This window comes from Bubalus bubalis, chromosome 11 (assembly GCF_019923935.1).
Source record: "Bubalus bubalis isolate 160015118507 breed Murrah chromosome 11, NDDB_SH_1, whole genome shotgun sequence".
Classification (NCBI taxonomy): Eukaryota; Metazoa; Chordata; class Mammalia; order Artiodactyla; family Bovidae; genus Bubalus; species Bubalus bubalis.
In genome coordinates, this window is record NC_059167.1 from 67630701 (window position 1) to 67647872 (window position 17172).

The 17172-nt window shown below is 41.7% G+C and overlaps 1 protein-coding gene across 3 annotated transcripts in view; it reads right to left on the bottom strand.

The window, feature by feature from the left end:
* Positions 1-17172, bottom strand: part of EIF2AK4 (eukaryotic translation initiation factor 2 alpha kinase 4) — a 98070-nt gene that overhangs the window by 30328 nt on the left and 50570 nt on the right. For all 3 annotated transcript variants that reach the window (XM_006073022.4, XM_006073025.4, XR_328826.4), the window contains exons 16-23: positions 15764-15868; positions 13598-13655; positions 12693-12772; positions 8814-8915; positions 7411-7464; positions 4437-4673; positions 2494-2569; positions 1827-1948 (exon numbers count right to left, since the gene is read on the bottom strand). In XM_006073022.4, coding sequence (XP_006073084.3) covers positions 1827-1948; positions 2494-2569; positions 4437-4673; positions 7411-7464; positions 8814-8915; positions 12693-12772; positions 13598-13655; positions 15764-15868 — 834 coding nt within the window. The remainder of the gene's footprint in view (positions 1-1826; positions 1949-2493; positions 2570-4436; positions 4674-7410; positions 7465-8813; positions 8916-12692; positions 12773-13597; positions 13656-15763; positions 15869-17172) is intronic.

The window sequence follows — 17172 nt, forward strand, 5'->3', positions numbered from 1 at the left end:
TTGGTCATAACTTTCCTTCCAAGGAGTAAGTGTCTTTTAATTTCATGGCTGTAATCACCATCTGCAGTGATTCTGGAACCCAGAAAAATAAACTCAGCCACTGTTTCCCCATCTATTTGCCATGAAGTGATGGGACTGGATGTCATGATCTTAGTTTTCTGAATGGTGAGCTTTAAGCCAACTTTTTCACTCTCCTCTTTCACTTTCATCAAGAGGCTCTTTAGTTCTTCACTTTCTGCCATAAGGAATTGTTAGGTAGTTAGATTAGGAAAAAGGAGTCCAGAATGAAGTGGCTAAAACACAAAGAAGGGAAAAGCCCGTGAAAATAGAACAAAGGAAGGTGTGAGGGCTGGAGTGAGAACCTCAGGTGAAACAAACAGCCCTCCTGGCTAGCCCAGTTTACATAGGGCAGGCTCAGGGGGAGGAGAAAAAACATATAAAAAGAGGAGCCAAAATTGAGCCTCTGGCTTCTCTTCTCCTTGTGTCTTTTGGGTCGGCCCGCCCTCATGCCTTGAGGGTGTTATTTTCCTTTCCTTGCCAAATAAAACTGAGCTGTAACACCAAGCTGTAACACTGATCTGTCCATCACTTCAAATTTTTGCTGTGGTGAGACAGAACCAAGGAAATTACACACTCCCCCGACATAAACTGAGCTGTAACATGGAGCTGTAACACTGGTCCGTCCATCACTTCAAATTTTTGCTGTGGCGAGACAGAACTGAGGAAATCACAACCTCCCCCAAAAGAATCATATTACAGTTCTTTTGAAACATACTTTTTTTTCCAGCTAATAGGATACCGTGGATATTCCTACAGATCAAATATAGATATGGATCTATCTAAATATATATGCATTTTGATATTTTACCTCTTTAATATTCCATAATAAATTATTCAGCCATTTTGCTACTGATGCAGTAGCAGTTTTCAGTTTTTGACCACCATGATAGATTGGAAATGGATGTCTTTTTAATATTTGTATACCAATGTGTTATTTCTTTAAATAAATCCCCCAAAGTGGGATTGCTAGCTCAAAGGGTGTAGTATATGCATTTACTTTATTAAATATGTTCAGATTACTTTTCTAAAGGTTCAGCAACTTACATTCTCATCAGCAATATATTAAAGTACCTATTTTCCTAAACTCTAGTCATCTGTGGGCATTAAAGATTTTTTGCCAGTCTGAGAGGTGAAGTTCAGATACCTTTGCTTTGTGTTTCCTTATTAGTGAGGTTGAATATCTGTGAGAAGATCATCTCTTCAGAGAACTGCCTGGTTACAGCCTTTACTCATCTCTCTACTTGTAAGTGCTTTCTGTACAAGAGGAATATTAACCTCTTGTCTGTCACATGCATGTACAGTACAGATGGGCTTGTTAGCAGCCAGCACCATGTGAGCGATCAACCAGTAAGCATGCTGCTGTCAAAGGGAACCCTGGGGATAAGAAAGCAAGCATGAGCAGACTTCAGCACACACACTTAGCAGTGGTACTTGCTGTTACAAGAATTCAACTGTTCTAGACATTAATGTATGGGAATGTCTGGGTTGGCCAAGTTAGCCTGCTATGACCACCCGGAGGAGCTCAACACTGATGTGCAGATGTGGCACCTGCTTCTACATAAGCACTAAGGTGGATGCACACACGGTCAAAGGTTTACCATGATGCTGTCACCCTGACAACTCTCTTAAGATTATGTTTCTTAGAAGTGACATTAAGAAAATAAGCCTGGGGGCAAGAATGATTGGTGGGGGTGTTCCTTTAATATGATACCAGCCCTGTGACCAGGCATGGCACCCACTCTGTCAGCAAAGCCTCCCAGCCTCACCCGCAGGTCGAAAGGCAGCATCACCAGCATCCCGCTGTGGTCCATGAATAAGGCAGCTTCGTTGTGCTCATATATTTGTCTGTTTCGGGGAAGCAGCAGTGGGGTACACAACTGGACAGCTCCTACACCAAATGAGAAAGAATAACTGGTCACTGTTTCTCATGTTTTCCAGACACAAATTAAAACAAACACAAACGTGACAGTTAAGAATCTGCCACCGGGACTACTGAAATCACTTTATCTTCAATTCTCTAAGTTTACTAATGGAAAGCTCATCTAAGGTTAGGTTTGTTAATTTAGTCACATTTCCTTTCTTTTTTTGGCTGCACCACACAGCTTGCGGAATCTTAGTTCCCTGACCAGGGATCGAACCCAGGCCCATGGCAGTGAAGGCACTCGGTCCTAATCACTGGACTGCCAGGAAATTCCCTAGTCACATTTCTGACTCCACAAACCAACTGTATTTTACCAATGAGGTAATAATACTCAAATCTGTCTCCCCTCCACAAGCTGAATTATAAAAATAAGCTTAAACGTCATGGGTGTCAAGTGAGTGTAACTGAATTTGAAAGTAAAACATGGCTGCACCCAAGTCCATTAACATGACTTTCTGAAGAGGAAACAAAATGTCTTTTGAGAAGGCCCATGTTTTTAAAAGAGGACATACCATGTCTTTTGAAGATGCGGATGATGGTTTCACACACATGCTGCTGTATCTTGGCTGTGCGGATGGAGAAGCTGCCCTAGAATATGACCAATTCAAGTGTCATTGAAGCCTGATCAAAGGGATCGCCCAAAATATCTTTCTGTGGCTTGTCATATGCATTAGATTACTTATTCCCAAGATCACAAAACAGATCTCAACGAGTCACTCCTCTTTTGAACATATTCAGGAAAGGAGAAAACCACATGTCTTGCAACATGTCCTATTTTGGGAAGGCTTCCTCAGTTCAAAGTCCAAGCTCTCAGCAACGGTCATGTGTACCTTTCAGAGACAGCTAGTCCTACACACAACTCTCCAAAAGAACTTTCAGAGATACTGTGGCAGTCAAACATCTAACAGCATCAAACCCCCTCCCACAGACTACAATATTTCATAGTGGGCCTCTTGAAAGCTACATGGCATTTATATATTTTGTAAATAACTTTCTTTTTCATTTTTTCTTATAATAAAAGTAACACTATTTCACTACAGAAAATTTATTCAAGACAATGGAGAAGCAAAAAACCAACAATTAAAAAGTCAACCATAATCCTGTAGATATCTAATATACCAGTGAAGAAAAACCACTTAGCCCCTGAAATCTATACTGATCTTCCACAAACCTTACCAGGACTTTCTCTGCTACTCTTCAAATTCTACTTTAAGCATATGGAAATGTATACAGAATATAACAAATATCTATTATTAACTCACCCAACTTTATAAAATTTTAACATTTTGCTATACTGTTTCAGACTGTTTTTGCTTTTAAGAAAGAAAATGTTGAAGTCTCCCAAACCTGCTTGTGCTTCAGAAGCCACCTGACGAGCTTTTAAACTGAGATTCTTTTTATTTATTTATTTGGCTGCAGTGGGTCTTAGTTGCAGCACTCAGGATCTTAGTTCCCTGACCAGGGACTGAACCTGGACCCCCTGCATTGGGACCATGGAGTCTAAAACACTGACCACCAGGGAAGTCCCTGAACAGAGATTCTTGAAGTGCTTCACACTTATACTCCAAGTCACTGTATTGGATGTAGGGCCTGAGCCTCTGTGTTGTCCAAGGGCCTCACAGGTGACTTTAATGTGCAGCCAGTATTGGGAGCTGGCTATCTGACCTAGATCTGAACTGGTTTTTTCAGCACTGGGCATCTAGGCCAGGACTTGGTCTCTAAAAGCACCACTTCTTACCCTCTTTGATTAGGGGGTGGATCAGGAACTCCTAGAAGTAAATGATTAAAAGTGTGGCTCTTCCTAGAATAATGCACACGCACACATTTTGCATATACAGACCTCAAACTAAGAGCTTATGTTGGACCAGGACCTACGGTATAGCACAGGGAACTACAGTCAATATCTTATAATTGTTGTCAGTGGCTAAGTTCTGTGTGACTCTTTGTGGCCCCATGGACTGTAGCACATGAGGCTCCTTTGTCCTGTGCCATCTCCTGGAGTTTACTCAAATTCACGTTCATTAAGTCGGTGATGCTATTTAACCATTCTCATCCTCTGCCATCCCCTTCTCCTTTTACTTTCAATCTTTTCCCAGCATCAGGGTCTTCTCCAATGAGTCGGCTCTGCATATCAGGTGGCCAAAGAACTGGAGCTTCAGCTTCAGCAACTGTCCTTCCAGTGAATATTCAAGGTTGATTTCCTTTAGGAAACAACCTATAATAAAACCTATAATAACCTATAATAAAAAAGAATCTGAAAAAGAATATATATATATAACTGAATCACTTTGTTGTATACCTGAAACTATTACAATACTGTAAATCAACTCTGCTTCAATTTAAAAAAAAGAGAGAATTTATGTTGGAGGCATTAAAGAAACCCAGGGAAGTTCAGGAATGGACTTGATCCTTTTGTAGAGCGGGTAAAGCTCTTTCAAGCCATGGCTTACCCCACCTTCAGTATGTCACTGTCGTAGGTGTAGTCGATGGCAGGGGAGATGCGCTGGGCGAAGATCTGGCCCATCATGGTGCGGTAGGCCTTCCCGTCCACGTTGGCCAGGGTGTGGTGCAGCACCTCGTGCAGCTCCGATTCCTCCATCTGGGGCGGGGGCAGCAGCTCGCTCTTGAGCAGTTCTGTGGCCGTGGGCCGCTTCGCCGGATCGTGGTTCAACAGCCAGGAGATGACAGATTTCTACAATGCAATACTGGGGATGGGATGCGATGGATGGTGCTCGGGAATTCTCCCAGCAAGCTGGTGGTTGGTTCAGGTCCCAAAGGACACACTTCTTCCCCTTAGATGGTCCATTTGAGTTGGTATTTCTGAAATTTCTGAATTTGTCATTTCCCCCCAATAGTTCATTATGGTCACAGGATTGTGAAACAAGGTAATATTAATATAATATCTTTCCTAAAAGGTTAGAGGCCCTTTTTGTACTTCACTGTTATAAAGGACCAAAAAACCTTCAACAAAGACATAGAAGCAAAAGTTAGGCCTTCTAAACACACTGTATCTAAAATACAGCTTTTTTGGTACAGTTCTTGAACCACACAAGATACAAGAACATAAAACAAGTTATTTTTAGGTGCCTAATTTTAGTAGAAAATATAATGCTTAAGAGCTGCTGGAATCCCTAAATCAGTAGAAAACATCTTGTTTTTATGTTATCTGTATTCATACCATTCCCTTGAATTCTCTTCTGTTACTCATTTATTATACCTTCATAGCTACTACCTAATTAAGCAGGGAACTATTTGAAGATACTATAGTTCCCTGCTTAAACCTTTGAAAGGCCCCAGAATGATTCTGTAATTCTCTTGTTTATAAGGAGTTAGAGGAATACTTGAGATCAGAAAACCTCAATATAGATGAATCTCATTAAGCATCTTTAATTACATATCTTTAAAATACCCTCCCCCATAATCCCTAACCCTGGTTGAGGCTAGAATTAAAAACACAGGTAATTATTTTTCATATAAAGAAAGGAACTGATGTGATATAACTTTATGAATATATATGTTAAATTCAACTGGTAAACATAATATCCTATTCAGCAAAATTGATAGTAATACTTAATTTCTGTATGTGGCAGTAACTGTTATACTCAGTCAATAAGCATTTTCTATGCTGCCTTCTTGCAGATAAAAAGCAACAATGTGATATGGGAGGCAGCAGCGGCAGTGGCTGTGGTGGTGAAGTTTACACAGTTTATATAAGGTTAAGTTTATATATGGTTTTATCTGGTTAAGTTTCTACAGCCCCCGTGCAAATGCTCCAGGGTGCCCAGTAAGTCCTTGTGCTAGGAGGACAATCGCTGTCTTGAGAAATGGTATGTATAGCTGTGCTTATGTCTGCAGTTTAACTACAACCCCACAGGAGCCACCATGTGGGAATACTGAATAAGACTGACCTCGTTACAGGGAAATGCTATGATTTGAGTATTTATTTATGACACCCTAAAAAACACAGGGAACAACTCAGTTCAGATCAATGATAATAGCTAGTAAAAGGAGAAACACGACTCAATGTATTTTTTAATGTATGCTCAGTCACTCAGTCATGTCCGATTCTTTGCAACCCCATGGACTATAGCCTACTAGGCTCCTCTGTCCATTGGACTTCCCGGGCAAGAAAACTGGAGTGAGTGGCTGCTTCCTCCTCTAGGGGATCTTCCTGATGCCGGAATCAAAACTTGTGTCTTCTACATTGGCAGGCAGTTTCTTTACCACTGAGACACCTGGGAAGCCACTTTCTAATGGTTCTTCACTAATTCAACATTTGAGGCAGAATGGGTCCCTCGAACCATAAACAAATGTCATATGTTAAACGCTACCAAATTATAGGATGTTTGTACCAATATAAAATAAAGGATATTTAATATCTCTATTTTACAGGGGAGGAAAATTAGTCTAAAAAAGTTAAGTCCATCCAGATACAAAACCAATAATCAAAAAGTAGCAAATTAATGCAATATTCTAGCTAGGTTTCTGTTCTCAACATTAAAATTTAAATAAGGGATTCTGCCTTGATTATAATTGTTAAGAAATCAGTTTAAGGAGTAAACTTCTACATGACAAGAGTATTGACCATGGAAGGTTCCTCTAAGACAAACAGCCAGCACTAAGAAGAAAGGCACACCAGAAGCACTATAATAAATTCACTAATGATTATTCCTTCATATTAGCCAGATGCTAATAATTTACTCTGACATACATATACTATAGGGCCTTCCCAGGTTGCGCTAGTGGTAAATAACCTGCCTGCCAATGCAAGAGATTTAAGAGATATGGGTTCGATCCTTGGGTAGGGAAGATTCCTTGGGAGGAGGGCATGGCAATCCACTCCAGTGTTCTTGCCTGGAAAACCCACAGAGAAGCCTGGAGGGCTACAGTCTATAGGGTAGCAAAGAGTCAGACACAACTGAAGCCAACTTAGCAGGCACACGCGTGTACACACACACATATATTTATAGTATGGGGGAAAATTATTTTGTTTAAATTACTGTACCATCTAACTGTCTAGTCTTCCCCTTTACAATATAAGCTACTTTAACCAATATAAGACAGGACAAAATTACAGTTTCAAAATGTATTTTCTTTTTCTTAAAGTTTCAAGCTTTATCTCAAACAATGAGCTGTAAGAGTGTTCTCTTTCTTCAATAGCTAAGCCAAAGGTCCAAAGAGTACTTCAAAAGCATGAGGAATCACAAAAAAGAACCCTGTAGTTCGTTAATTTTTTATGCCAGCCCTTGGCATTTTTACAGTGTTTTTCAAGTCTAAATACATTTTAAGTACTCCATCTTTTGATACTTTCCCCCACGTTGTTCCCACGACACAAGAGAATGAGTGGCAGAAGATTACTAATTGAAGAAGAAAAATAGTAATTAAAACTCCAGAGTGAGAACACAGTAATTAAAGTATCAGAAAATTACCTGCTTTGTATGCTCTCCATCATCGAAGTCTTCTGGAAATTTAGGCGAAGTGGGCTAAAAAAAATATTGTATTCAAATCAGCAAGTGCTTGGCAGACTGCCACATTTTCACAATAAAACGTGAAAGCATTTTATTCACCAGAGGTAAGAAAATCAAATAGAGAAATGAAAGTTTGCTAACAAGGGGAGATGGACAAGACACTCATCTTGAAACCCAATGTCCATTCTTCCAAGGACACACGTATTATTTTAACACTAACTTCACCCAAATGACAGCCTAGGTGACAGAAAGCACCTCGTTTGAGAACAAAGTATTTTACCATCTAATGGCTTCAGAGAAAGACAAGAGTAACCTTATTAAACAAACAAAGGTAAAAATACAAAACGGTTAACACAGAGTAAGAAAAAACCAACGTGAAAATCTCTACCCACCCCCTCAAACTTCTCACCTTTCTGGTAAATAAGACCTCAATCGTAACATTAACCTGGCAGTTGAGATATTCTTGAAATGAGGCAACAAACATGAATATTAGACTAAAGAAAGGCACTTCACCAATGAAGAGCATTCCAAGTCAAGGCAAGGACACAGTAATCTCTTTGTTTCCTCTGATACATGATGAACACAGCTGCCCATGCTGTCCTGGCAGTTAAACTATCAAACTCCTTCCTGAGATACCTCACAGGGTATTCTTAGTCACACTGTATGTGATTAATACCAACAGACAGGCATACTTGGTTCTGCTCTAGGAAGGAAGAAGAAGATTCTTCATCTCTCTTACACAGGAATATGTGAATCTAAATCTTCCTCATGCTATTCTCCCCTCATCTTAATGCTGATGCCCATGGGCACCCTTGACCTCACACACTCCAACATTAGTCCCTTTTAGTTTGGGAAAAGGCAGGGATCAAACCCAAGAAGACTGAGGGAGATCTCTTTGAGAAAAAAATTCAAGTGGCTGATTTTTACCCCAGACCGCACTTACCTTCTGGTCATAGTGGTATTCTTTAGGCATTATTATATCTGGTACATTTAGCTGGAACTTTTTAATTTCTAGATCTAAATATTTGCTATCCTTATAACCCTTTCCCACTGCTGTAACTATATTGATATTATGCAAAAATTTAAAATTCCTTTGTTTTAAAATCAAGAGGAAATCTCAAAATATTTTTAAAAAGGATTACCTAGCAATATCTCCCCAAATAAATCAATTTGGGGTAAGTTTCTTATCATTGTAAGTGCATAAGCTGAGATGAATTTCCATTTACTAGAAAACATAGAAAATTATAACAGGACCACCTCTTTCTATATTATAAATAACAGATAAATACCCGGCACTGAATTCTAATGTCCATGCTAAGATTCAGGTTACTGGAAACAGAAGCACTAAAACATCTGATACATACATCTCTGAGCTGGTTGAGAACAAAGATTCTTTCTGAGGCTGTGACCATGGGATGATAGGACATCTCAAAGAAGATAATCCCCAGGCTGAAGAGATCCACTTTCTGAGGAGGAAAAAGAATTACATTTAGAGCCTAGATATGAAAGCATAATCCAATAGGGAATTAGAGGATGAGCACTGTTAGATGGGATAATGTTCACCTAAGTGAAAAATAAACCATATGAGAAAAAATTCACTCTGTCCTATAAAAACAAACAAACAAACCTGTAAGTATAAAATATAGATGATATTTTTATATTTAGATGATAAAATATTTGGCATGACTTCAACATTTTTCTTAAAAATTGATTGTAACTGGTTCAGCCCTACCCACAGACATAGATAACCCCTGGCCACACACTGAGAATAACTATTACAGAGCAAGGACAACTGACATCTTTAAAAGAGTTAGCTTTGTATCTTTACAGGGCTTCTGCAGTGGTTCAGTGATAAAGAATCCACCTGCAATGCTGCAGATATGGAGACACAGATGCATTCCCTGGGTTGGGAAGATTCCCTGGAGTAGGAAATGGCAACCCATTCCAGTATTCTTGCCTGTAAAATCCCACGGACATAGAAGCCTGGTGGGCTGCAATCTATGGGGACACAAAGAGTTACGACTGAGCAACTAAACAACATGACAACAAAACTGCATTTTTACTGATCATCTCAAAAGGGAAACACAGCATAATCTGCATCTGATAGCAAATATCAGCCACTGATTGCAAAGCCATACTGATGAGGACAGAAGCACAGCACAACAGAAAGATCGTGTGACAAATCCCCACAAAATATGGAAATACAAGGAAAGAAGATACAAGGCAAGTCAGTGCAGAGTCTCAGGTAGGCAGCTGCCAAGGGGAAGAGGATGTTCAGAAGGTCCTGTGTCTGAGCACAGGCAGCCGAGCACAAAGAGGCCAAGGGCGAGACTGCTCATGGTACACTGCACGCAGGCACAGAAGCCGTTTCCAAGGAAAACTTGAATGCAGTTGGACTCGAGGATTAGTAGGAGAGCCTCTCCAACCAGTGACCTCCAAAGTCTTAAAAACAAACATTCATCCTGTCATTTCCTACACGTTAGCTGTAGAAAAACGTGGAATATACACAAAAGCACCAAGGATAAAATAGCAACTATCCATAACCACGCTGCCTAAAGAAATTTACAATTGATGGCTAAGATATGCCCATTCTGTGCCTTTTAAAAAAATATCTATACACACACACACACACACACGCACGCACGCACTAAAACTAGAACCACTAACTTTTATTCTCCTAACACAAAAGAATATTTTAATACTATAATGTCATTTTTCTAAAACGTGATTTTAATGACATATTCAATTACATGGAAGCCCCATAATTTAACCAGTTCTCTACTTTTAAACACTTACAATTCCGCCCTGTTATAAACAATGCTGTGACAAACCTCTTTCACACCAATCATTTTGGCTGTCCCTGCTTGTTTCCTTAGGATACATTTCAAAAGGTGGAAAAGTGCTAGGCCAAAATCCTTTCAAGGATTCCATCATCCTCTTGCAAGCTAAACTGGAATGGTGACACTAAAGGTGCCTCCCCTCCCTCAGGGTGGGCATGTCCATCTCTCCACACCCTCATCCTCGCCTCCAGCTCTGTCACTGCCTGGTGCTCCCGTCAGAGGCAAAACCCACACTAGAGTTGCCACCGCAAGCTTGAAAATACGCTTTGATGCAGACTGCCTGCCTCATGTATTTTAAAAATTCACCTCTATGGGTCTTGCCCTAAGTGATCTCAGCCGGGCTCAAGCTTTTAAATCCCATCTGTGTGCTGATGACTCTCAAATTTATACCTCTGACTTTGACCTTTCTTCTGAACTTGAGTCTTGAGTCTTCAGCAGCAGACTGGACCGCTCCAATCGGATTTCTCATCTGGCATTTCCTTCTTAACGTGCCCCAGGCAGTTTTCTTTGCCATCCTCTCCTCTACCTCCCACGTCTTTCTTCAGGGTTCCTAGGCTCAGTCAACTACCCTTCCCCTAGCTGCTCCAGGCAGAAAGCTGAGTATTGTCCTGTTTCCCTTCCTTTTCCTCACCCAACACCCACTCCATTAGGAAAACCTGTCATGTCCCCTCCAACATGTATCTCATATCTGCACACTTCAGAGACATCACTTTGGCGACAAAGGCCCATCTAGTCAAAGCTATGGTTTTTCCTGTAGTCATGTATGGATGTGAGAGTTGGACCAGAAAGAAGGCTGAGTGCCAAAGAATTGATGCTTTCAAATTGTGGTGCTCGAATAGACGCTTGCGAGTCCCTTGGACAGCAAGGAGATCAAACCAGTCAATCCTAAAGGAAATCACCCTGAATATTCATTGGATGCTGAAGCTGAAGTTCTAATACTTTGGCCACCTGATGTGAAGAGTTGATTCATTGGAAAAGATAATGATGCTGAGAAAGACTGAGGGCAGGAGGAAAAGGAGGTGAGAGAGGATGAGAGCGTTGGATGGCATCACTGACTCGATCGACATGAGTTTGAGCAAACTCTGGAGATAGTGAAGGACAGGGAAGCCTGGCGTGCTGCAGTCCATGGGGTTGCAAAAGTCGGACACGCCTGAGCGACTAAACAGCAAACCTGATCTCTACTGCCACCACTCCAGTCCTAGCTCAGCCGCCCCATTTGGATTTCTGCAAGGCGTCCGGCAGCAGGTGGAATGAACTCTCTCGCTCAAGATCCTTCAGGGCTGCCTGTGCTCACTCCTTATCATGGCCACATGGGCCCTCCTGCATCACCTGACCCTGGCTTCCCCCCCAGCTTTGCTTTGTGCCTCTTGCCCCCGTGGCTCACCTTGCTGTAGCCAGTCTGACCTTCTTTGTGACCGTCCTAAGAGCACCACACCATGCCAGCTCTCACCCATGCTAACACACTTCTCTCTGACGTGCTGTTTCCTCTGCTTATCCCTCTCCCCTCCGAGCCAAGCTCCAGGCCCCAACTCTTGTGATTTCTCCCTCTTTTCCTTTTATCAGGATAGCCATCCTCTCGGGGAGGCTTTCTGTAATCAGTCAACCTAAAGACGATGCTCCTTATTGTCCTCTGGTCACTGGATCCCATTTCTTTTCTTCTTAGTTCTTACATAGTTTGTGATTTAAGAATTTTTACTTGTTTGGTTCATCCATTAGTGGACAAGTCCCCTCAAGGCTGGAATAAGATGTCTTATTAGTTGATTGCCTTGTTCCCTGTGTTCCCAGGGCCTGGCCCAGGGCCAGTTAGTTCAAATCTTCTTTAGATGGACAGAAGGACTGTAAGCTCCTTGGCAGCAAGAGTGCCAGCTTCAGTCGCTGTCTTTGGGCATCACGTGTCCTACCTGGAACAGTCACTCAACAGATACATGATACAGACTTGGACAGCAAGGAGATCCAACCAGTCCATCCTAAAGGAAACCAGTCCTGGGTGTTCATTGGAAGGACTGATGCTGAAGCTGAAACTCCAATACTTTGGCCACCTGATGCGAAGAACTAACTCACTGGAAAAGACCCTGATGCTGGGAAACATTGAAGGCAGGAGAAGAAGGGGACGACAGAGGATGAGATGGCTGGACTGCATCACCGACTTGATAGACATGAGTTTGAGCAAACTCCAGGAGCTGGTGATAGACAGGGAAGCCTGGCATGCTGCAGTCCATGGGGTTGCAAATAGTCGGACACGACTGAGTGACTGAACTGAACTGACTGAGTGAATGAATGTTTCCTGCTATCTCAGCTGGTAACTGAACCCCCAGTGCTGTGATCTTTATACTCTTTCTTTTCTCTCTCTCTCTCTCTCTCTCTCTTGATCTTTCCTTTTCCCCCCAAAGCTTCTTTTTTTACCTGGTTGTATGCAGATTTGGTGCTTCCTTGGACCTCAGGGCTTACATATAAAGCAGTGCCAACCATCCCAGTCAAATGACCTACATGGAAGAAGGCAGGGAAAAGGTGTCTAATAACAGGACTTAGAGATAAGACAAATTTTTATTTAAAAAAAAAAAAAAAAAGTTTCTTAAGAGTGAGACACAGTCTGTTGACACTATTCACAGGAAGAAGCAGCATACATTTCACCAAGCTGTTAACCCTAAATCGTGGATGGCCGGCCACATACCTTGGCTCTGCTGTGGTAAAGGGGTAGTGTCAGGCAGGAGGATCTCAGACAGGCCAGGTCATGAGGTAATCTCCCACTACCACCTGGGGTCACAGTATAACTGCTTGCCCACAGAACCAAATTATTCTAATTGAAGCTCTAATTTCTTAAGAGTCCTTAAAAACAATCAATAAAGTGAAGAGGGGAAAAAAAGAATGTTCATAATTTTGTTAACTTAATGAATAATTATAATTTGCTTTAGAATAAAATCTTTACAAGTGAAAAACAGGCTTCAAATTGAGAAATTTTATATTGTATTGCATATTTAAAACTGTCCTGTTAAGTATTCTTATCACAAAATTGGTAATGATAGTAATAATAAGTAAGAGGGCAGGGAGAAACTTGGAGGTGATGGATATGATTATGGTGATGGGGAGAAACTTGGAGGTGATGGATATGATTATGGTGATGGGGAGAAACTTGGAGGTGATGGATATGATTATGGTGATGTTTTCTAAGTGTGCATGTATCTCGAAAGGCCTCAAGTTGTATACATTACATATGTACAGCTTTTTGTATGTTAAAAAAAAAGTGAAAAAAGGAAATTTTGTGGACTGCTTATTAACACATGAATTAAATACACAGTTTCTGGATTTACCTGAAGGGTCTGATTTAATCAAGTGATCTCCTGATGTGTCATCTTGTTTGCCGTCAGCCTAAAAATATAAGTAAGCCAAATATCAAATTAAAATGTTATTCCACAGGAATGGATTATCACTTCTAAATGAAGACTGAATAAAAGATACTACAAAGAATCCAGAACAACTGTAATAATGCTTTTCTGAGCTATAGATTTTTTTAGTTCAGTTAGCCTACTAATGTAGGGCTCACTGGAAACCCAATGAGGTCAAGGAGAGGGGCAATTCACCACCTTGCCATGAAGACCTCCTTCATGGCAGAACCCCTTAAAATTTACCAAAACTAATTTATTTTCATATTTCACAACAGAATCTATTTAGGGGAAAGAGTAAAAGAAGACTAATAACAACAAACTCACTTTCTAACTTTCCCACTGCTACTACTTTATCTGGATCAATTTTCACTCTTCTGTCCCAGAGGCTGGTCACCAAATGTATCCCTCCAGAGCTGCTAATACCTCTTAGGGAGCCTCACCTCCTCCACTACATCTGTGACAGTGCTGTCTTGCATTAGCCCGAATCACTATTTTTCTGTCATCACTCCATGGATTCCTGGTATAAGCACTGCCACGGAAAACAACAGCTGTAACATTCTCAGAGCTGGGCACTGTTCCAGGGCTCACCTAGATTCTTATTTTAATTGTGGTGACAACTGTGAATTCGGTACTTACATTAGGCACATGTTTTAGAAAAGATACTAGGAATTAAATAACTTACCCAAGGTTTCTAGCCCAGGGCAGCGGGCATCCAGAGCTTGAGCTCTTACCTACTTCACGTGCATGTGCTCAGTCACTCAGTTGTGTTGGACTCTTTGCGACCCCATGGACTGTAGCCTGCCAGGCTCCTTTGTCCATGGAATTTCCCAGGCAAGATACTGGAGTGAGTTGCCATTTCCTTCTCCAGGGGATCTTCCCCACCCAGGGATCGAACTTGCGTCTCCCTCATTTTCTGCATTGGCAGGCAGATTCTTTACCACTGTGCCACCTGGGAAGGCCCCCTTATAGGGGAGGCCCTTATATACTAAAGGCTGACAGACATAGACTAAATGTCTGTCTATAGACTAAAGCCGACAGACATAGACCGTCTGTAGACTAAAGCTGAGACATCAAATTAAATTCGTTCGTTTGGTCTCAGCACTCTTTGGATTCGCTGCCATTCTGGTCAGGACCCAGTCCTTACTGTCCCCCTTCCACTCCCTCCCTCTCTGTACCTTCTAACATCACCTTCTAATTTAGCCCCTTTGGTCCTTCTCACCATTAATTTCTTCCTCTGACCACCCTTAGAATTAACTGTGTTTATCACAGACTTTGGTGCCTTAAGCTCTGGCTCATGATGTTAAGTAAAATTCTTCCCCTAGTATTCAATCACCTCCAAGAATCCCCAACCTTAAGCCATCTTCTTTCATGGCTCCCCTACACCCTCATTGTTTCAACCAACCAGACAACAGGCTGGCCTTCGACAGTCATGTCTGCTTACCCTAGGGCCTTTGCTTATGCCGTTCTTTTTCTCTGGAACCCCTGACTCTGGTGTCACCAGGCCCTGCCCTCGATCCCAGCCTACTGGACTCCCACCTGTCCTTTCAGGCCCATCTGAAATGCTCTTTTCTCTATACAGTGTTTCTTTATCCTCATAACCATATGTAAATTTCAGTATTTTAATCTTATATGACTATTTCACTCACATTGTTTTAGCTTTGTTTGTTAAACTACAATGTTGTGAATAACATTAATACTTTCTGACTTGTGCTGTCTAGAACTCATTCTCCTGATGTTTCATGGTTTTTGAGTCTTATTTCCTTAAGTTAAAAGTCCCTGGAGTATAAAACATCTTGCCCAGTGTCTGGCATGGTAGACCAAAATACCAAGTCATTTCATAAAGTATTATGTGCCTTTGCCCTAAACATCACCCACAAACTCATAATTGTTTGTCTCTCAAGTGGAATGCACTCAGTAAAACATATTCACAATCTCAAAGTCTGCAAGATAATTTGCAGCCACCCCTTCAGACTTGTATACGTCCTGGGCATCACACAGCAGAGTTCAGGGAACTCATGAGAATGTTAGAAGACAGGATAATCAAGGCACATGTGTTCGTTTTTAGGCACACTTGAATAAAAAAATACTCACAGCAAAGGCTAGATGGTCGGTGGCCAAACCAAAATCACCTATTTTGACATGGTCATCAGAGTCCAAAAAAATGTTGACAGGCTTCAAATCTCGGTGAATCATTCCCTGATGGAAGAGAGCAAAGAAACCAACAATATTTTTTCCTAAGAATAGCTTATGTTATTCCTGTTCCCTCATTTTAAAGGACAACCTAGTGAGAAAAATCGGATGAGGCCGTCTCCTGCTGACCATGCTAGTCTAGGCTGTCTGGCCTCTGTAATGTCTCCCGACTGCCTTTGCCACCCTATCCCAGTCAACCTGCTGGTGGTCCTGATCAGGTCTGATCCAAACGGTTCCCTTCGGCATCGCTCTATCAGACTTTCAATGATCTTTCTCTCTGCTGCATCATGTCTCCTGTTCTGGTCAGGGAGACAAACACCCTTTTCATTTCTTCCTCTATTTATAAACTGCTGCTGATAAGTCGCTTCAGTCATGTCCAACTCTGTGCGACCCCAGAGATGGCAGCCCACCAGGCTCCCCCGTCCCTGGGATTCTCCAGGCAAGAACACTGGAGTTGGTTGCCATTTCCTTCTCCAATGCATGAAAGTGGAAAGTGAAAGGGAAGTCGCTCACTTGTGTCCAACTCTTAGCGACCCCATGGACTGCAGCCTACCAGGCTCCTCTGTCCATGGGAGTTTCCAGGCAAGAGTATTGGAGTGGGTCTGTAAATTAGAGTCCTGGTCTTTTAGTATAAATATAGTACAGTATAAACATTTTAAGGTTGAAGAAACTTGAGGCACAGGGGGGAAAAAAACATATTTATGCTAATGTATTAGAGAATCTCATGTTTAAAATGTAAGCTGCATTTCATCCTGAAGCTAGGTCCATTAGCATTTACATCGTGATGACAATTTCTAGTTTTAAAGTGACATTTTATACACCTGGCAAGCTATGTTCTCAGTCTCATCTCTGCTCTTGCTAGATGACTTTCTGGTTTTCCATGTTCCTAGGAAGGGCAGCACTGAGTCAGAATCACACACCTTGGCATGAATCAATCATACTCTCACTTTCTCTAAACCACTCAGGGAAGCCTCCTCACCTTCCATACTTGTTCTAGTATTTCCACCTAACCCAGAGGCTGGCAGACATTTTCTGTAAAGGGTCAGACAGTACATCTTCCAGGTTTTATGGGCCACACAGGCTCCGCCGCAACTACCTAACTGTACAGCAGCAGCACAAGCACAGCCGCAGGCACCACATAAGCTGTCACGGCCAGGATGCAGCGTAACGCGACCAAGGGACACACGCTTCAACTTCACAGGGCTTTCAGGCGTCATGAGATATTACCCTTCTTTCGATCTTTTTCACAACCACTGAAAACTGTAAAAGCCGTCCTTAGCTCACAGGACGAACACAAGTGGCGAGAGCTC